General features: G+C 37.5%; 1 protein-coding gene across 13 annotated transcripts in view; it reads right to left on the reverse strand.

Annotated features, from left to right (window-relative positions):
• Positions 1-23204, reverse strand: part of HPSE2 (heparanase 2 (inactive)) — a 715384-nt gene that overhangs the window by 259949 nt on the left and 432231 nt on the right. For all 13 annotated transcript variants that reach the window (XR_015155159.1, XR_015155160.1, XR_015155161.1 and 10 more), the window contains 2 exons: positions 13735-13908; positions 1783-1954 (listed from right to left, as the gene is read on the reverse strand). Coding sequence is in view for 7 of the 13 variants with exons in the window: in XM_086377175.1 (XP_086233301.1) it covers positions 1783-1954; positions 13735-13908 (346 nt within the window). In the remaining 6 variants the exon portion in view is untranslated. The remainder of the gene's footprint in view (positions 1-1782; positions 1955-13734; positions 13909-23204) is intronic.

Raw genomic sequence — 23204 nt, forward strand, 5'->3', positions numbered from 1 at the left:
AACACTTCCAACCACCTAACTTGGTCAAATCTCAGCATTTACAGTCATTCATAGAACCTTGTTCCTCTCCTTGTTATTGTTTCAGTCTTAAGATAAGTTGATTATTGCCTATGTCTCCCTTACCATAGGACATACTCCATGAAGGTAGAGAAAGTATTTGTTTTTGTTTATTATAACACTCCTGTTTTAAAACACAGTACCTGGAACATAGCAATTACTCAAGAAGTAGTTGCAGAATGAATGAATTACTGATACAAAGTCATGCTACTGAGAAGACACTATCAGTCCCATGAAACTATATTAATCAGATCATTAAAGAAAAGATATAATCTAAAAGAATAACTATGTGGACTTAGTTATTGGCTTTGCTTATGTATTATGAACTATGAAAATGTTCTAAATATGTGATTCTTATCCCCTAATTACAACATGTAAAATAAGGCCAACTTCTTCATCACCCTCCCCCCTCTCCACCACATACATGAGATAATTTAAAAGTTCAGCAAAAGTATGCAAAAGGAAGCCCAGAGTTTGTACTTGTAGGTAGGAGTAAAGGTCAGAAAAATTGTTCTGCAAGGCAAAAGGGAACTAGAAGGAGGGGGATAAACAAAAAAAGGTGAAGGAAGGACAGGAGTTAATATAAAGGCTTGGGGAGTCTTTGTAAAGAGGAAAATACCTAAAATTAAAATTCAGACTGTTAATGTTACAGTGTAAATCCTTCCACCTTCCCAAGCCTTCAATAACATCTGCTATGTTAATTAGCTTAGATCAAGACTAAGCTACCACAAAAGGGAAGAGAGAGAGTCATAAGAGCCATCAAGCCAGAAGGACCATTAAGGAGGTTGCCATAGGTTTCTTTCTACTGGGATATATCTGTTTATACTTGTATAGCATTTATCTAACCTCACTTGGGCTGTACAATTCACTGGAAAACACCTTACTTGTTTTTGAATTTATAGGAATAACCATAACTATCCCGGAATATGACAGGATGCTGCATAAAACATATGCCAGATGAACTCCTGCCTCTTCCACCTTCCTTGTTCCCGCCCTTCCAGGTATAGTCACATCTCCACTTTGGGTCTTGGATTCAACATCTAACTCCAGTCTTCCTCATGCTATTCCCTGCGACATTCCCTCCAACCCTGCATAATTAGACTCAACATGCATGAATATTCCACTTATTTTATCTGGGCCTGGCCCACCAGCAGCACTGGGGAAGACAGCATTTAACACAGTGACCATCCACAACCAATGCTTAATAAATGATTGTTCGATTCAGTCAAAATTAAATAAATCACACGATAGTAATTCTCTAGAATACCTAACAAATTTGTTAAGCTATGCTTTAATGTACAGATGTTTGTAGTGTTTCTCAACTTTTTAACCTAGTTTCAGTGTCCAGGATTTTGTCAAATTTTACTTTCTATAAGAGTTCCCAAGAGTATAGCAGATAATATTTCGCCCTTTAAAAAATATTAAGTTATATTATGCAATGCTATAATATTAAATGTGCTTTTTAAAACAACACAGCCTTTCCAACCTGTTTTGGAGTTTGCGATATTCCTCCCAATCCCACCCACTTCTGCTGACTGTGGAAGGCCTGGAGAGATAAGTTCTTGCACTGTTTGTAGAGAATCCTTGGTTTATGGTGGGAATTTTCATTTTGAAAGAGTCTCTCTGTCCTTCTTAAGACCGGAAATAACCAGGAAGAGTACAAATACATTAACTCATTACATGTAATGAAAAACGTTTTAAAAACTGCTAAATAATCTGACCTACCCATCTAGAAGGGCGATGACGTTTTTCCTGGGCCGCCCAATATTAGGGCCATACAAGCTGGCTCTGGAGTAAATCCGGATGGGTTGCAACAGGCTCTTCAGCTGGATGTAATCCTTTCCCAACTGGCTGCCATTTACTGCCCGGCCATGCATGGTCCGATAGTTATTTGGTTCTAGATTAAAAGCAGACATGCAAGTCAGAGTTGGGAAGAGTGAGGTTCTGCCAACCTTTTCCTAGCCACAGATCTTTCTCCCTTTTTTCTTAACAATGTAAATAAAATAACCAAAGGAGGGTGCAAGCTAGCTGAACTTGAGAAACTATCCCAGCAAAAAACTCAAGTGCCATTTTATCATTCTATTTATTTTCAAACTAATCTTCACAAAAGGTCATCTAATCCACAACAGAAAGACCATACTGATTTTCAAATGATAGTTTATAATAAATGGCATATTGAGTTGAACAGTATCCCCCCAAATTAATGTCAATCCAAAACTTTAGAATGTAATCTTATTTGGAAATAGGGTCTTTGAAGAAGTAATTACTCAAGATGAGGTCATATGGGATTAGGATGTGCCCTAAATCCAAAGACTGGTGTTTTTATAGAGAAAGGAGAGGAAGATTCAGGTACACAGACACACAGGGAGGAAGCCCATGTGTCAATGGAGGCAAGAATTCAAGGGATACTGCTATTCCAAGGCTTGCTGGTAGCTATTAGAAGCTAGGGAGAGGCACTGAATAGATTCTCTCTTAAAGTCTCCAGAAGGAATTAACCTTGGCAATGCTTTGATCTCAGACTTCCTAAACTGTGATAGAACAAATATCTCTTGTGTTACACCACTAAGCTTGTCATGACAGGCCTAGAAAACTAATACAAATGGTAAGAAGGGAACGCTTCATAAAGATGATCCTTGTGTCAAAAAGACAGAAAAAATTTAATGTTCAATTATAGCAAAGTGGCTGAGTGGAATCCTCTCGCCCAGTTCCTATTAACTTGGTAGTCCTAAAAAGACAAGGAAAGTCCTAAGATCAGCAGCTCCGCTGCTGGAAGAGCTAACTTGACTCGCAATGAAGGACACATCCCAGAGAAGGCCAACATTTTGGTTAACTTGAGGTTTTGACACTGGTAGGGGCAAGAAATAGATCAGCAGACTCACAAGAAATGTAACAGGGAGATTTGGGGAGCGAGGAAATCACTGAGGATTTTGGTAAACCCACAAATACCCCTCGTAGTCTGGAAAGTTGTTCTCAGGAGGGACTGGAGAGGGCACTAGCTATCTACACGTTCCCAGATGAATATGAAACATAATATACTCATAAAGGACACATGAAAAGGCAGGTCAGAAATTAAAAGCCAGTAAGACTTGCAAAATGCCTGAATTTTGAATGTGTTCACAAACCTATACACAGATCTAATGGTAAAGATGAAGCCGTAACAGCTCAAGGCAAGCGTAACCTCTGATCATTCGTCACCTCACCACTAAGCTATGCCGACGCAGAGGTAACCCCTGGGAAGCCAGCTTTACAATTAAAAAATAATTGAAAAATTAAAAAAAAAAAAACACGAATAGATATTAGTAGCTACATGATGCAAGGGAAATGAACTCTATGGAACTAGTCCAGGAAGTGACTAAACAAACAGAAAAGAAACAACAAAAAAACCTCTGGAAAGGAGGATTTGGAATCCAGAGTTACCCCCAACATATTATCTAAAATGTATAGTTTTAAACCACAAAAAATGACAGCATGTAAAAAAATAGGAAAGTACTACCCATAAGCAAGCAAAAAAGAAAAAAGAAACTATTTCTTAGGGAACTCAGATGTAGGACTTAGCAGACAAGGACTTCAAAACTGCTTTTATAAATATGCTTAAAGAACTAATGGAAGAATAAAAAATTAAGGTATGATTTTACTGACTAATTACATATAAATATAGAGATACTAAAAATAAATACAGACAGAAATTACAAAAAATTATCAAATGGAAATCTTGGAACTGAAACAACTCTTCACATTTAGAACACAATGGAATTAGTAGCTGAATTTTTATTAGAAATAAGGCCAGAAGACAGTGAGAGGATACATCCAAAATTCTGGGAAAAACATCAATCAACAATTCTGTATGCAGCAATCTATGCTTCAAAGCTGAAAGCAAAATGTAGATCTTCCCAGAAAAACAAAGGACAGAACTTGTTGTAAGAAAATCTGTCTTACAAGAAATAAGAAAGGATATCTTTTAGGTTGAAAGAAAATGACAGCAGATAGTGATCCAAAAGCACACAGAGAAATAAAGAACACCAGTGTATGTTAATATATGTGTGCCCTGACCATAATAGAATTAAACTGGAATTCAACAATGGAAAGAAATTTGAGAATCTATAAATATTTGGAAATCAGACAAATAATCCATGAGTCAAAGAGGAAATTGCAAGAAGAATTAGAAAATATTTTAATGAAATGAAAATGAAAATATAATACATAAAAATGTATAGGATGACACCAAAGGCACAATCCATGAAAGCAATAATTAAGAAACTGGACTTCATTAAAATTAAAAACTTTTGCTCTGCAAAAGGCAATGTTGAGAGAATAGAAGACTAGCTTAAGATCGGGAGAAAATACTTACAAAAGACATACCTAATAAATGACTTATTAAAAATATAGAAAGAGCTTAAGACTTACTAAGAAAACAAACAACCTGATTTAAAAATATGCTAAAGGTCTTAACAGATACTCACCAGAAGACATACAGATGGCAAACAAGTATATGAAAAAAGATGTTCTACTTTATATGTCATCAGGGAAGTGCAAATTAAAACAACAATGAAGTTCCACTATATACCTATTAAGAATGGCCAAAATTTGTAACACTAACACCACCAAATACTAGCTAGAATATGGAGGAATTAGAGGAACAGAACTCTCATTTATTGCTGATGGGAATGCAAAATGATATGGTTACTCTGGAAGTTTGGTGGTTTCTTACAAACAAAACATACTCTGAGCATATAATCCAGCAATCATGTGCCTTGCTTTTATACTGCTGCTGCTGCTGCTAAGTCACTTCAGTCGTGTCCAACTCTGTGCGACCCCACAGATGGAAGCCCACCAGTCTTCCTCGTCCCTGGGATTCTCCAGGCAAGAACACTGGAGTGGGTTGCCATTTCCTTCTCCAATGCCTGAAAGTGAAAAGTGAAAGTGAAGTCGCTCAGTTGTGTCCGACTCTAGCGACCCCATGGACTGCAGCCTACCAGGCTCCTCCGTCCATGGGATTTTCCAGGCAAGAGTACTGGAGTGGGGTGCCATTGCCTTCTCCGTGCTTTTACACAGAGGAGATGAAAGCTTATGTCCTCACTTTGTCTGCACATGGATTTATGGCATCTGTATTCACAAGTGCCAAAAGTTGGAGGCAAACAAGATGTTCTTCAGTAGATGAATAGATAAATAAGCTGTAGTACATTCACACAATGGAATATTATTCAGCACTAAAAAGAAATGAGCCATCAAGCCATGAAAGGTTCTATGGAGGAACTTTAAATGTATATCATTAAGTGAAAGAAAGTGTTAGTCACTTAGTAGTGTCGGATTCTTTGCAACCCCATGGACTGTAGCCCACCAGGCTCCTCCATCCTTGGGATTTTCCAGGCAAGACTACTGGAATGGGTTGCCATTTCCTTCTCCAAGGGATTTTCTTGACTCAGGGATTGAACCTGGGTCTCTTGCATTGCAGGCAGACTCTTTACTGTCTGAGCCACCAGGGAAGCTGGCATTAAGTGAAAGAAGCCAATCTTAAAAAGCTGTAATACTGTATGATTCCAAATATATGATATTCTTATATCATAAAAATAAAAGGAAAAACTTTACAGATTGTAAAAGGATCAGTGGTTGCCAGGGATTGGGGAGAGGTGGGAGGGATGAATAGGTGGAGCACAAAGGATTTTTAGGGCAGTAAATACTCTACATGATACTATAATGATGGATACATGTCATTATACATCTCAAACCCATACTATGTACTCATCAAGAGTGAACCATAATAGTGAACCATAATATAAACTATGAATTTTGGGTGATTATGATGTATAATGTAGGTTCATCAACTGTAACAAACGTACCACTCTGGTGAGGGATATTGATATTGGGGGAGGCTGCCCAAGTGTGGGGGCAAAGAATATATGGGAAATCTCAGTACCTTCTCAGTTTTGCTGTGAACCTAAAACCATTCTTTTAAAAAGTTTTTTAAAAAGTTAATTTGAGCAATAAGAGATTGGGATACACACGCAGAGGCCATGTGAGGACATAGTGAGAAGGTGGCCATCTGTAAGCCAAGAAACAGATCTCGGTGGGGGGAAAGCTCTGGTGATACGTATATGTTAGACTTCTAACATTTTTTATTGGTTAGGAAAAAAAACAGTGCTTACAGCCTTACAGACTCCTATATTAGAAAATAAGAGAGATCTCAAGTCAATAATCTAAGTTTTTCTCTTAAAAACAAAGAGAAAAAGAAGAGGGATATAAAATCAAAGCAAGAAGAAAGAAAATAATAAAAATTAGAGTAGAAATCAATGATATAATAAAGGAGAAAAATCCACTGAAGTAAAAGTTGGTTCTTTAAAAAGATCTACAAAATTGATACAACCTTTGGCTAGACTGGCCAAAAAATAAAGAGAGAAGAAACAGATGACCAAATTTAGGAATAAAAGAGGAAATACTATTAAGGACCTCACATTAGTTAAAAGGATAAGGGACTACTGACACTTGCTCCTTGGAAGGAAAGCTATGACAAACCAAGACAGCATATCAAAAAGCAGAGACAACACTTTGTCAACAAAAGTCTATATAGTCAAAGCTGTGGCTTTTCCAGTAGTCATGTATGGATGTGAGAGTTCGACCATAAAGAAGGCTGTGAGAAGTGAAAGTGAAAGTCACTCAGTCGTGTCTGACTCTTTGTGACCCCATGGACTATACCGTCAATGGAATTCTCCAGACCAGAATCCTGGAGTGGGTAGCTGTAAGAATTGTAAGAAGCTGTAGGAATGTAAGGCTGAATGCTGAAGAATTGATGCTTTTAAACTGTGGTCCCAGAGAAGACTCTTTAGGGTCCCTTGAACTGCAAGGAGATCAAACCAGTCAATTCTAAAGGAAATCAACCCTGAATATTCACTGGAAGAACAGATGCTGAAGTTGAAGCTCCAATACTTTGGCCACCTGATGTGAAGAGTTGATTCATTGGAAAAGATCCCAATGCTGGGATAGATTGAGGGCAAAAGGAGAAGGGGGCAGTGGAGGATGAGATAGTTAGATAGCATCACCGACTCAATGGACATGAATCTGAGCAAACTCTGAGAAATAGTGAAGGACAGAGGAGCCTAGTGTGCTGCAGTCCATGGGGTCTCTAAGAGTTGGACACAGTCAGCAAGTGAACACCACCACCAAGAAATGAACAACTTTGTGCCAATAATTTACACAACTTAGACGAAATGAAAAAATTTTTAGAAAAGACACAAACTATGAAACCCAAATTAAAAAAAAAAATAGAAAATCTGAATAGGTCTATAACTACAAAAAACATTTAATCAGTCATTAAAATTATTTCCACAAAGGAAGCCCAGACTCAGATGGATTAATTGGTGAATTCTATAATGTATTTAAGGAAGAAATAATGCACAATCCTTCACAAACTTTTTCAGAAAATTAAGAAAGAAGGAACAATTCCCAACTTATTTTATGAGGCCAATATTCCCCTGATACCAAAGCCAAAAGCATCATAAGAAAACTACGGATGAGTATCTCTCATAAATACAGATTCAAAAATACGCAACAAAATATCTCCAAATGAAACCAGCAATGTATAAAAAGTATTATAGTACCATGACCAAGTGAGATTTACACCAGGAATGCAAAGTTGATTTTATAGCAACACCCAACTAATGTAAAATACTGTATTAACAGAATAAAAGACCAAAACCACATTATTATTTCAACAAAGAAACAAAGAAACAAAATGAAAAGCTCTTTTACAAAATCCAACACTCATTTCTGATAAATACTCTCAACAAACTATGAATAGAAGGGAAATTCCTCAATAGAAGGGAGATGCTTAACAGCATCTAAAAAAAATCTACATACTTATGGGTAAAATACTGAGTGCTTAATGGTAAAACATCATACTTAATTCAAATACTGAATGCTTCCCCCCTAAGATTAGGAACAAGACATGGATGTATGCTCTTATCACTTATATTCAACATTTGTATTAGAGATTATAGTCAGTGCAGTTAGGCAAGAAAAAGAAATAAAAAGGCATCTAAATTAGAAAGGAAGAAGCAAAACCATCTTTATTCTCACAATATATCTTGTATACAGAAAATCATAAAGAATACACACATGTAGGAAGTGGTGACCCACTCCAGTATTCTTGCCCGAAGAACCCCATGGACAGAGAAGGCTGGAGGGCTATAGTCCATGGGGTCGCAGAGTCGGACATGACTGAGTGACTAAGCACATGATTATTACACCAGAGAGGCAGGCGTGAGGGTGGCAAAATGGGTGAGGATGATCAAAAGGTACAAACTTACTTTATAAAATAAATAAGTCATGTGGATATAATATACATCCTGGTGACTATAGTTATGATACTGTATTATATATTTGAAACTTGATAAGAGAATAGATTCTAAAAGTTCTTATCACAAGATAAAAGTATTTGTAACTATGTGAGGTGATGGATGTCAGCTGAACTTATCATGGTGATCATTTTGTAATAAATACATATATCAAAAACACACAATGTAGTCCAAGAACAGACATACAGATCAGTGAGAGAGAACTGAGCCCAGAAATAAACCTATTTATGGTCAACTGATTTCTGACAAAAATGTCAAGAGAATTCAATAAGGAAAGGAAAATCTTTTAAATAAACAATGCTGAGACAATTTAATAGCCATGTGCAAAAAGATGAATTTAGATTCTTATTTCACATCATACTCAAAATTTAATTCCTACTGGATCTTATTCCCAAAAGCAAAAGCAAAAACTATAAAGCTTTTAAAAGAAAAAATAGAAAAAACTCTTTGTGACCTTGGGTTAAAAAATCTTTGTGATCTTGGATTAGGCAAAGATATAATATCAAAAGCATAACACATCAAAAAAAGTTGATAAGCTGAACTTTATCAAAATTCAGAACATCTGAACTTCAAAAGACCCCATAAAGAAAATGATAAAATAAGCTACAGATTGGGAGAAAATACTTGCAGATCATATGTTTGATGAAGATCTTGCATTCAGAATATATTTAAAACTCTTACAACTAAATAATATGATGACCTAATTTAAAAGACAAAAGATTTGAGTAGACATTTCACCTAAGAAAATGTAAGAATGGTTGATAAGCATGTGAAAAGATGCTCAATATCACTTGTCATTAGAAAAGTGCTAATTAAAGGCATATTAATATACTACTTCAAACCCACTAAAATGGCTCTAATCTGATAGACAATAAAAAGTGTTTGCAAAGATGTAGAAAAACTGTAATCCTCATGCATTATTGAGGAAAATGCAAAATGGTACCGCTACCACTACTTTGGAAAGTAGTGTGGTTAATTTGTTCAAAAATCAACATAAATTTACCATACAAACTAGCAACTCCATTCCCCTCTGAGGTATCTTCCTACAAGAAATGAAAGTATAGAACCACACACAGACTTGTAAATGAATATTTCAGCACCATTACCGATCATAATAAAAAAACAGAAACAATTTAAATGCTTGTAATCTGGTGAATGGAAAAATAAAATGTTATATATATATATACGTGTATATGTATACACGTATATATGTATGAATATATGTGTATATTCATGCATTGGAATAGCATTCAGCAATTAAAAGGAATGAACTACTTTTACATGCTACAACACGGATACACCTCAAAAACTTGCTAAGTTAAAGAAATCTACAGATGCAAAAGTCTACATACTGTACGATTCCAGTTACGTGAAATGTCCACAAAAGACCAAAAGCAGATTAATGTCTCCTGGGACTGGGAATGGTTACAGAGACTGGCTGAAAACCAACATGAGGGATCTTTTTGGAGTTATGGAAATGTTCTAAAATTGGACTGTGGAAATAGTTGTATAGGTCTATGAACTTGTTGAGAGTATATATGTAGATGGGAGTATGTGGAAAAAGAATAGAGAAGATAGTTGATGAAGGTGAGAAGCAAGCAGAGAGAGGGAAAGGAAAAAAGTAAGCAGGTAAAGTGGTGACTTGGAGTAGGAAATGGCAACCCACTGCAGTATCTTTGGCTGGAAAATTCCATGGAAAGAGGAGCCTGGCGGGCTGTAGTTCAAGGGGTTGCAACCAGTCAGACATGACATGCAAGGAAACATTTCATATCTACAAAACATAGTTGTTAAAAATCTTATATCAAGGAAATCATTCTTTCATAGACTTTGACATCCTAAGCTTACTAAATTTTCACCTCTCGAAATTAAGTATGTTTTTGTTTTCATGGTCTGTAGCCCACACTATTCACCAATTTTAAAGAAGAAAAAAAGTAAGTCATTTGAAGTTTAGCTACTCTAAGAGAAACAACCAAAGAAATATCTACTTCAGTTTTTCCAAGGCCAGATTTACTCTGGAGTACTTGTTAATAGGATGTAAGTATATGGGAGGTTGAGTGATAAGAGAACTGACCAGTTCTGTTGTCTCTCCCTAAATGTGGATATAATCGTTAAACTATTACATCTGTCCAAAAAGATAAGGTTACAGAGAAGAAAATGGGTAAAAGATTGGAGAGACAATCCAGGCCAGGAAGATGACCAGATAATTTTTGAGGGGCAAGGACCTGAATATACAACATAGAATAGTTGTGAGCAGAATACACTGGATATCTCTAGGGATATGGTGCTAGCATAAGAAAAACTATCAGTAGTTTAAAATGAATTAGAAAAAGCTACAAGATAAATCTTCAAATCCTAAAAGGTGTGTTTAGTTGGGCAGACTACTTATTTGTCATATCAAAAAATAGAAATGCAGCTTTTAAAATAAAAGGAAGAAGGGGTAAACCGATCAACTCCAGTCTTCTTGACTAGAAACTCAAAAAACTATCTATATCTACCTTGATGGAAATTCTCACAAGAAACTTTACCAGATACTTTCTATCTTATTGAATTTTTAAATTCATAGCCTTGGTTATTTTTCTGTATTCCTGTCTATATCCCTATTTTCTTATCTATGACCATGCCTTTTCTCCTCCTCAAAACTGATTCTTTGTTTTTGTTCATCCTTGAAGAGACACCAAAAAGATGATGATGAGAATCAAGTGTGGCTAAGGTGACTGAACATTTTTAAAATGCAATTAGCTCCATCTCCAAACTGTTCAATGTAATTTGGGGGAAGGATGGAAAGAGGCAGACTCTCAGTTATTTGGAACAGATAGAAATATACAGAAAGATGCATATACTCTCCCCACCCACCTCCTGCCACCAAATCACTTCAGTTATATCAATTAAAGATTTACTTAGTTTAATAAGCTCCCAAATTCAGAGATGCCAAAAACCCTGGAGGAATTACTCCCATCAGTCACTGGTAAGTAAGTTTTAATTGCTTTGTGCTTATCTACAACCAGCTGAGATTCTTTTTATTTATTTTAATTGGAGGATAATTACTTTACAATACAGCTGAGATTCTTTTACAAACAAATTTTATTTAGAAATAATTTAGAAAGAAAACAAATAGTTTAGGCAGAGCATGTATTCTGTAGTTCACCAGAGGCCCTACCACTCCTTACTGTCTTTCACTCACTCGTTTTAAACATTGTCCCTCATGAGAGCTCTAATGTCCTGTTTGGAGAATGCATTGTTTGAACAGTATTCTGTTGTGTTTGGAGAAAAGAGATAAGCTGGGTAGAGTCTAATATAGGAACAGGGTAAGGTTAGGTACGGTAGTCATGGGTAGACAACACAAAATACCAAAGAATGTCAAGATATTCTGACATGAAATAGAAGATAGGATGGGAAGGGATCAGTAAATCTCTTTGCTGTGTAATAATTTTGCCTCATTCTAAGCTGACCACATCATGCTTGCTTTTGTCCTAGAATGTATGATACTTAGACTGGTTGGGAAGATGAAAAATCTCAGGCTACTCTAGTTACGCTCCCTGTAACCCTAGTTTTGCTCCCTGTATCCAAATTAGCTTCAGTTCAGCTCAAGTCTCCATTTGGTAGCTAACTATCTCCCAATTTCCCTGACTCCAGGGAAGGAAGAGAGAGCTACATTCCAGTAAATGGTTAATGATAGGAAAAAAAAGACACTTGTTCTGAAAAAATCCTCATCTCCTGCTTCCTTATGAGAATTTCAAATTCTAGAGTGCATAAAAACACACACGTGCATGTGTACACAAACACACTCAGTGCTCCGAACAAATATGAGTTAGCTATATATATACCAGGTCATGGACCAAAATGTTAATATCAACTTGTAACAGTAATTTTAAAAGAATTCTTGGTTTATTAGACTCAATTGTTTTGTTCTAAGATTTACCAAAATATGTTTTAATTAGGGAATCAGAATATTTTCCAATTTAAATTATCCATAATTTTAACTATAATCCATATTAGTTGACTCAATAATATTAGACAGTCATGGAATTTATAGAATATCATATATATAACAAATCATACATTCATACCACTAGGAAAAATAGTGTGACTTAGGCAGTATTTCTCCCAAGTGTGTTCCATGGAACATTGTTCCATGAGATGATAATAGGTCTGTCTCACACACACAAATACACAGACTGCAATGATTAAACATGACTGGCTACATAATTTTCAGGGCCCCATGCAAAATGAAAATGTAGATCCCTTTATTTTAAAAATAAGATGGCAATAGAAGAGCATTAAATCAAGCATGATTCTTTTCTAAGCATGGGATCATATGTGACTACACAAGATGCATTCCCCTGAAACCAACCAAAACCTATTTTTAAAATGATTTTTAAAATGCTGGGCTGAAACTTTCCTGGTGGTCTAGTGGTTAAGACTCCGTGTTCCCAATGCAGGGAGCACCGGTTCAATCCCTGGTCAGGGGAATTAAGATTCTGCATGCTGCACAGCTTGGTCAAAATAAATAAATTAAAAAAAAGAGATGCTGTCTTGAAATAAAACATTTTTAATGCTGGATTAAAAATGTTACACAGATCTCATTGCAGGAGGACTTCACAGAGTCTCTTATATGCTAATGTGCATTGTGAACCTTCAAGACGTACATATACTGAAGATCAGTTCCTGAATATACTTCACCAAACTCTTTCGAATTATTATAAGGTCATCTTACAGGACCAGTGTTCCAGAGAGACACATTGTAAAATGCAGCTTAGGCTGTGCAGATAGGCTATATCTGATTTAACATCAATTTGTTAATTATAAGTCACATATGGCTGCTAAATCGCTTCAGTCATGTCCGACTCTGTGTGACCCCATAGACAGCCTCCTACCAGGCTCCTCTTTCCCTGGGATTCTCCAGGCAAGAACACTGGAGTGGGCTGCCATTTCCCTCTCCAATGCATGAAAGTGAAAAGTGAAAGTGAAGTCGCTCAGTCATGTCCGACTCTTAGCAACCTCATGGACTGCAGCCTACCAGGCTCCTCCATCCATGGGATTTTCCAGGCAAGAGCACTGGAGTAGGGTGCCATTGCTTTCTCCATCACATGTGGCATTTCCCCTACATTTGGAATAAGGCAACTAGAGATAACTGTAGATGCAAATAGTGGGATTCACTAAATCTACTCTCCAACTGTTTGGTCTTTTACTATTTGGAAGGTCAACTCAGTGGTCAAACAACCCCAGTGCTTTCTGGGATGTACTAGATATGGTCTGAGACTATATCCCAAGCCAATTTATTTTTCACCTTTTATCTTGTCAATTCAGAGGAAATAACATCCTTACTTACCATTACCCAGTTCCCAAGAAATGTTGTACTTTTTGCTGGCACTGTACTTCAACAGACTCAGGGCACTAGAGCTGTTCCAGGAGTTATTGGGATTACGACGCAGTGCATTTAGAGCGAATATCAGATGGAGTCCAGAGCAATCAGCAAAGTTATACAGTTTGTCTAGAGACCTGGCTGGGAAGAAGCAGAGAAAGGCTTGTAACTTTCAAATCAACATCCCAACAAAATGAAACTATTAACTACTAAAAAAAAAATGTTTTTATGAGCTTCCTGCTAATAAGAATTATACAGAGGCTTCCAAAAGGGACTATTACCATTTGGTTCAGGGTTCACTTCAAGGTGATTTCTGAAAGCAGCATACACAACTCCAGATAAAGGTCACAAATTGGCAACCAAGTCTAGTACATAAGATATAGTATATTTTATTTTATTTGTTAAAAAAATTGAATTGCTAACATTTAGAAATGGGAAGATATCACAAACTAGCTAGATTTACAGTTCTTCTCAAAAAATTTAAAAATCTGGCACTGTGGGATCTGTACTCTCTAATGAAAAGAAATGAGAGGAACAGTGTCAGGAGACAAGGCCAGGAAAGATGACTGGCTGGGGAGTCTCAGAAAACAGCTCAGCCTAGAAACACTTCCCAAAAAATTTACTCAATTTCACATTTTTAATATTTCTGAAAACAGATATATTAATACCATAACCACGAATAGAAATATGTTCATTGTCAGATTGACCCCAGATATCATGAAAGCTATTCACCATATGTTCCATACCCAACCCATTCCTTCACATCTATTGCCACCATTCTGGTTCTGGCTATTATTTCCACTTGCATGAATTATCACAAGAATGTACTTGCCTGTCTGCTTTTAGATTCTTCCCACACTGCCAGATTCATCTTTTCCCAATCAATTTCATAAGTCTCACTTACTCTTCAAAATCTTAGTAGATTTTCAAGACCTTTGGTTTTTTCAATTCAAAGCCTCTACAACGCAACCATAATTTTTCCCCAACTTCAGGCCCCTCTACTTTTGTCAAAAAGTTCTTTGTGGGTGTTATCCAGTTCTATTTATTATAGAATCCCTGCCCTATTGGCCTTTGTCCTGATTCTCATTTGTCATGCCTTTTCCCCCTCTTTTAAACATATCCAGATTTTACTTGCCCTTTTATATATTGTTTCACAAAATATGGATGACACAATTTTCAGTGGTATACAGACTGAAAAAAAATTTTAGGTTAATAATTAATTACAGGGGTTCACATTATCCTCGTATATATTATCCAAATCCCTAGGGCAGAGTTTCTCAAATGGAATTCTGTGCAACACCATGTGGGGCTCCATAAGATGTCATTAGGGAGTTCTGCAAAAGATGACACAGTGACCACGGTGCTCCATTAGCGGCTGCTATAGATTTTTTAGGGCTTCCCACAATGGTACTAGTGGTAAAGAACCCACCTGCCAATGCAAGAGACATAAGAGATGCAGGTTCAATCCTGGGCATGGCAACCCACTTCAGTATTTTTTCCTGGAGAATCCCATGGACAGAGGAGCCTGGTGGGCTGCAGTCCAGTGGGTCATAGAGTCAGACACAACTGAAGCAACTTAGCATGCACACATAGGTTTTTTAGTCTTATAAAGCAGGACCATGATCATTTGATTATATCCAAAAGCAGAGACATTACTTTGCCAACAAAGGTCTGTCTAGTCAAGGCTATGGTTTTTCCAGTGGCCATGTATGGATATGAGAGTTCGACTGTGAAGAAGGCTGAGCGCCAAAGAATTGATGCTTTTCAACTGTGGTGTTGGAGAAGACTCTTGAGAGTCCCTTGGACTGCAAGGAGATCCAACCAGTCCATCCTAAAGGAGATCAGCCCTGGGTGTTCTTTGGAAGGACTGATGCTAAAGCTGAAACTCCAGTCCTTTGGCCACCTCATGCGAAGAGTTGACTCATAGGAAAATATTCTGATGCTGGGAGGGATTGGGGGCAGGAGGAGAAGGGGACGACAGAGGATGAGATGGCTGGATGGCATCACTGACTCAATGGATGTGAGTTTGAGTGAACTCCGGGAGTTGGTGATGGACAGGGAGGCCTGGCATGCTGTGATTCATGGGGTCGCAAAGAGTCGGACACGACTGAACGATTGAACTGAACTGAACTGAACTGATTATCAGTTTTTGAAGTGGGTTTCAGGGTTTGCTGCCATCTTTATCTCTGTATATATGTATGAGAATTCTCACATACATGAATTTGAGCAAACTCTGGGAGATAGTGGAGGACAGAGGAAGCTGGCATGTGCAGTCCATGGTGTTGCAGAGTTGAACACAACTTAGTGACTGAACAACAACAGCAAAAACAATGTATGAGAAAATATTTTTTAAGAAACATCAAAAAAAGGACAGAAATTGTCTCATTTTTGCTGAAAATAAAATCCATGGGAACTTATCTCACATTAAGCCCAGAATCAAGTAAATAAGCAACAACAAAAAATGGCATAGGTGTCACATTAAAGAAATAAACATAATCATTCTTTTAAAAAAATTAATCATTTATTTTTAGTTCCAAATAGCAATTAAAATTAAAGTGCATTTTTAGGCCTATTAAAATGATCATGAAACCAACACATGTATATCAATCTTATAATTATCTACATACTCCTGACATTGCCACTCAGTAAGAACATGTTTTCTTTCAAAGTCTCTTAGAAAATGTTGTCTTAGACTATAATTTTACTCATATTGCTTTGACATATAGTTTTAGTAACTTTGTTATTCAACTGTTAATTTATTTTCCTATTGAAAACAACATTAATGTAAGTTCATAAATGTTATTTAAATAAACCTAACAAACCTACCTTTAGAAATATTATATCCCATTTTGACTTAAACCAGTTACTTAACAAAAACATATTCAGTTCAGTTTAGTTCAGTCACTCAGTCGTGTCCGACTCTTTTCGACCCCATGAATCGCAGCACGCCAGGCCTCCCTATCCATCACCAACTCCCGGAGTTCACTCAGACTCACGTCCATCAAGTCGATGATGCCATCCAGCCATCTCATCCTCCGTTGTCCCCTTCTCCTCCTGCCCCCAATCCCTCCCAGCATCAGAATCTTTTCCAATGAGTCAACTCTTCGCATGAGGTGTCCAAAGGACTGGAGTTTCAGCTTGAGCATCATTCTTTCCAAAGAAATCCCAGGGCTGATCTCCTTCAGAATGGACTGGTTGGATCTCCTTGCAGTCCAAGGGACTCTCAAGAGTCTTCTCCAACACCACAGTTCAAAGGCATCAATTCTTCAGCATTCAGCTTTCTTCACAGTCCAACTCTCACATCCATACATGACCACTGGAAAAACCATAGCCATGACTAGATGGACCTTTGTTGGCAAAGTAATGTCTCTGCTTTTCAATATGCTATCTAGGTTGGTCATAACTTTCCTTCCAAGGAGTAAGCGTCATTTAATTTCATGGCTACAGTTACCATCTGCAGTGATTTTGGAGCCCCCCAAAATAAATCTGACACTGTTTCCACTGTTTCCCCATCTATATTTGCCTTAAAATTTTGCAAATTCATAAAAAGGAAAAAAGGGATTAATTTCAAGAAACAAAGTTAACTACTTGGCTTTTACCCCTCTTCTAAAAAGGCTGTATAAAAAATCATTTTCATTTTAAATAGGCAGGAAAAATCCTAAGCTTGCAACTTACCATATATCACATACTATATTTCAATAGCATTTATATGACAGAAAGTTTTGATAATGCTTTTAATCTTACATGGGTAAGGTACCAAAAAGTCAAGGAGGACATTTTAAAAGGGAAAAACTGAAGTCTCTTCTACATGTACCACTGAAATATGCAAGGAGAGGGGACCAACAAAAGAATAGGCTAAAATGTCAGCCAAACTAAACAGATTTTTCAGGAAAACACTGCTCTGTTTAAAAAAGCACTAGCAGTTATTATTGAATTATAGTATCTACAACTAAGTGATTACATTTTTCATCTAGGAGTCCCCTGATACTTGAGAATATTTCAAATGTATCTGATATAAAACGTTTGAGAAGGCTGCCCTAGTGCTAAAGAATACATAGCAAAAAAGTAATCCGAACACTAAAATAGTCACTGTTGAGCTGAGAATTGACTTAAACATTCCTTCTATTTGGCAACATCCTCACTAATATCCTCACGAATACTATCAATGATGCTGTTAATTTCTCCAATATACAGTAAACCCAGTATATTTCCAAAGCTGTAGGAAAGTCAAATTGCAAATCTGAGCAAAAGACACAGGATTTTGTGAGATCAATGAAAATAATGATTGATAAATGTTTAAGTTACATGCCAATCCACTAAAAAAGATCCAGAAGAATTATATCAGTTAACTAAACAAGAGAAAACTTACAAGAGTGATAACAAAATAAATTACTCAAAAAATAATTTGAATATTAAAATCTCTAACTAGGTCTACTTTGATGGTTTTAATATTTTAAATTGTGCCACAAAAGTTAAATTATTTTATCAGAAAGATACTCAATATTTGATTAAGTGTTGACATAATGAGGATTTTCTGTGTTTGTTTCATGTGTAATAGAAAAACACATATCAAACACAAAAGCACATCAAACATGTGATTTCATGAAATGAAATTTCACGAAAATGGTGTAATAAGAAACTGAAAGTTACTGATAAAAGATATGTCTAATAATTATTCTTACTAGCTCAACAAATATACCCTGGAGTTTATTTTCAAATGACATATATTTGAATACAGTGCATTTAGTAGATGCTCAACAAATGGAATCTTCCTGGAGCATTTGTTGTCAGTTCCATCCAAGAAGATATTTAAAGATGACTTCTACTCTTTCTACTAGAGGTTACCAATACCTCTATGTCCAATAGTCAGATTGCCTTGGCATCTCATAGGAACAGAGCTTTAAGGAGCCTTGTCTAGCACGCAGCTAGATGAGGAGCTGGAATCTGAGAGAGATGGAAGAGAGGGGCTTGGGAGTCTATACAGTGCTGAGATAGTTGATGCTGTGAAAGTTCTTGAGACTTTTGTAGGACAAGATGTCAGGATAAAACCTTAAGAAATGTCCAAATATAAAGATCAGGAAGCGCAGAGTAATGAAAATTAAAACAAAAATAAACAAATGGGATCTAATTAAATTTAAAAGCTTTTGCACAGCAAAGGAAACCATTAATAAAACAAAAATGAAGAAACAGACAAAGGATTAGTATCCAGAATATACAAACACAAATAGTTCATAGAACTGCATATCCAAAAATCAGCACAATCAAAATTTAGGGGGAGGATCTACACAGACATTTCTCCAAAGAAGACATACAGATGGCCAACAAACACATGAAAAGATGCTCAACATCAGTAATTATTCAGTTCAGTTCAGTCGCTCAGTCATGTCTGACTCTTTGCGACCCCATAGACTGCAGCATGCCAGGCCTTTCTGTCCATCACCAACTCCTGGAGTTTACCCAAACTAAAGGGGGCAGGAGGAGAAGGAGACGACAGAGGATGAGATGGCTGGATGGCATCACTGACTCGATGGACATGAGTTTGGGTAAACTCCGGGAGTTGGTGATGGACAGGGAGGCCTGGTGTGCTAAGATTCATGGGGTTGCAAAGAGTCAGACACGACTGAGGGACTGAACTGAACTGAACTAAATATCCACTGAGTAACTGATGGCATCCAACCATTTCATCTTCTGTCATCCCCCTGTCCCTGCCCTCAATCTTTCCCAACATCAGGGTCTTTTCAAATGAGTCAGCTCTTTGCATCAGGTGGCCAAAGTATTGGAGTTTCAGCTTCAACATCAGTCCTTCCAATGAACACTCAGGACTGATCTCCTTTAGGATGGACTGGTTGGACCTCCTTGCAGTCCAAGGGACTCTCAGGAGGCTTCACCAACACCACAGTTCAAAAGCATCAATTCTGTGCTCAGCTTTCTTTATAGTCCAACTCTCACATCCATACCTGACTCCTGGAAAAACCATAGCCTTGACTAGATGGACCTTTGTTGACAAAGTAATGTCTCTGCTTTTTAATATGCTGTCCAAAGTGAAGTCACTCAGTTGTGTCCAACTCTTAGTGACCACATGGACTGCAGCCTACTAGGCTGCTCCATCCATGGGATTCTCCAGGCAAGAGTACTGGAGTGGGGTGCCATTGCCTTCTCCAATATGCTTTCCAGGTTGGTCATAACTTTCCTTCCAAGGAGTAAGCGTCTTTTAATTTCATGGCTGCAGTCACCATCTGCAGTGATTTTGGAGCCCAGAAAAATTAAGTCAGCCACTGTTTCCACAGTTTCCCCATCTATTGCCATGAAGTGATGGGACCAGATGCCATGATCTTAGTTTTCTAAATGTTGAGCTTTAAGCCAATTTTTTCAGTCTCCTCTTTCACTTTCATCAAGAGGCTCTTTAGTTCTTCTTCACTTTCTGCCATAAGGGTGGTGTCATCTGCATATCTGAGGTTATTGATATTTCTCCCAGCAATCTTGATTCCAGCTTGTGCTTCATCCTGCCCAGTGTTTCTCATGATGTACTCTGCATATAAGTTAAATAAACAGGGTGACAATATACAGCCTTGACATACTCCTTTTCTTATTTGGAACCAGTCTGTTGTTCCATGACCAATCCTAACTGTTGCTTCCTGACCTGCATACATATTTCTCAGGAGGCAGGTCAGGTAGTCTAATATTCCCATCTCTTGAAGAATTTTCCACAGTTTGTTGTGATCCATACAGTCAAGGTCTTTGGCATAGTCAATAAAGCAGAAATAGATATTTTTCTGGAATGCTCTTGCTTTTTCGATGATCCAGTGGATGTTGGCAATTTGATCTCCAGTTCCTCTGCCTTTTCTAAATCCAGCTTGAACATCTGGAAGTTCCCAGTTCACATACTGTTGAAGCCTGGCTCAGAGAATTTTGAGCATTATTTTACTAGCATGTGAGATGAATGCAATTGTGCGGTAGTCTGAGCATTTTTTGGCATTGCCTTTCTTTGGGATTGGAATGAAAACTGACCTTTTCCAGTCCTGTGGCCACTGCTGAGTTTTCCAAATTTGCTGGCATATTGAGTGCAGCACTTTCACAGCATCATCTTTTAGAATTTGAAATATCTCAACTGGAATTCCATCACCTTCACTAGCTTTGTTCGTAATGATACTTTCTAAGGCCCACTTGACTTCACTTTCCATGATGTCTGGCTCTAGGTCAGTGATCATACCATCGTGATTATCTGGGTCGTGAAGATCTTTTTTTTAATAATTCTTCTGTGTATTCTTGCCACCTTTTCTTAATATCTTCTGCTTCTGTTAGGTCCATACCATTTCTGCCCTTTATTGTGCCCGTCTTTGCATGAAATGTTCCCTCGGTATCTCTAATTTTCTTGAAGAGATCTCTAGTCTTTCCCATTCTATTGTTTTCCTCTATTTCTTTGCCCTGATCACTGAGGAAGGCTTTCTTATCTCTCCTTGCTATTCTTTGGAACTCTGCATTCAGATGGGTATACCTTTCCTTTTCTCCTTTGCTTTTTGCTTTTCTTCTTTTCTTAGCTATTTGTAAGGCCTCCTCAGACAGCCGTTTTGCCTTTTTGCATTTTTTTTTTCCTTGGGGATGGTCTTGATCCCTGCCTCCTGTATAATGTCATGAACCTGTCCACAGTTCTTCAGGCACTCTGTCTATCAGTTCTAATCCCTTGAGTATATTTGTCACTTCCACTGTATAATCCTAAGGGACTTGATTAGGTCATACCTGAATGGTCTAGTGGTTTTCCCTACTTTCTTCATTTTAAGTCTAAATTTGGTAATAAGTAGTTCAGGTCCTAGTCTTGTTTTTGCCGACTGTATAGAGCTTCTCCATCTTTGGCTGCAAAGATTATAATCAATCTGATTTTGATATTGGCCATCTGGTGATGTTCATGTGTAGAGCCTTCTCTTGTGCTGTTGGAAGAGGGTGTTTTCCATGACCTGTACATTTTCTTGGTAAAACTCTATTAGCCTTTGCCTTGCTTCGTTCTGTACTCCAAGGCCAAATTTGCCTATTAATCCAGGTGTTTCTTGACTTCCTATTTTTGCATTCCAGTCCCCTATAATGAAAAGGACATCATTCTTGGGTGTTAGTTCTAGAAGGTCTTGTAGGTCTTCATAGAATGATTCAACTTTAGCTTCTTCAGTGTTACTGGTAGGGGCATAGACTTGGATTATCGTGATATTGAATGGTTTGCCTTGGAAATGAACAGAGATCATTCTATTGTTTTTGAGATTGCATCCAAGTACTGCATTTCGGACTCTTTTGTTGACTGTGATGGCTACTCCATTTCTTCTAAGGGATTCTTGCCCACAGTAGTAGATATAATGGTCATCTGAGTTATATTCATCCATATCAGTTCATTTTAGTTCGCTGATTCCTAAAATGTCAACGTTCACTCTTGCCATCTCCCGTTTGACCACTTCCAATTTGCCTTGATTCATGGACCTAACATTCCAGGTTCCTATACAATATTGCTCTTTACAGCATTGGACCTTGCTTCTATCACCAGTCACATCCACAGCTGGGTATTCTTTTTGCTTTGGCTCCATCCCTTCATTCTTTCTGGAGTTATTTCTCCACTGATCTCCAGTAGCATATTGGGCACCTACTGACCTGGGGAGTTCATTTTTCAGTGTCTTATCTTTTTGCCTTTTCATACTGTTCATGGGGTTCTCAAGGCAAGAATACTGAAGTAGTTTGCTATTCCCTTCTCCAGTGGGCCACATTTTGTCAGAACTCTCTATATGTTATGTAAATTGCTACATGAACAAAACTTATATATTTGCCTTCATCCTTTTCCTTCCTGATGTTGTTGTTCAGTCACCAAGTCATATTCGACTCTTCTCAACCCCATGGTCCGGTCATCACTGATGGTCCCATCAGTGATTGAAAGTGTCCTTCCTGATAGCCACTTTTAAATCCTCTTCTATAGAAATTATGGAGGCATAAATGTCACCTGGGAATTAAACAGTCATTTTCTAAGTAATTTGTGCTTCCCCAGAATTCTGTCAAGATGAGGCATTAAAGTCTCTTCATAATTCAATATATAGGAAGTCATGCCAGTATTAACCCTACCCCAAACATGCCCCTTTCCACTAAGTGCAACTTTTTCTTTGAAGGGGTTGGGTGGAGCAGGGAGTAGTTGCCTCAGAGGATGTCAGAGTATCAACTGAGCTCTGTTCAAGTATGTTCCATTTCTACATTGTGCTTTTCACGTGACTTGATATTCTATTCATATTCTCATGTGCTCATAATTAGAATAAGCTGATACTACTTGTTGAATGGGCTTCCCTGGTGGCTCAGTAGTAAAGAATCTCCCTGCAATGCAGGAAATGCAGGAGACACGGGTTTGATCCCTGGGTCAGGAAGATTCCCTGGAGCAGGAAATGACACTCCACTCTAGTATTATTGCCTGGGAAATC

Source organism: Bos grunniens, chromosome 26 (genome assembly GCF_055505025.1).
Source record: "Bos grunniens cultivar Pamir isolate PY7600 chromosome 26, Bosgru_T2T1.0, whole genome shotgun sequence".
Classification (NCBI taxonomy): domain Eukaryota; kingdom Metazoa; phylum Chordata; class Mammalia; order Artiodactyla; family Bovidae; genus Bos; species Bos grunniens.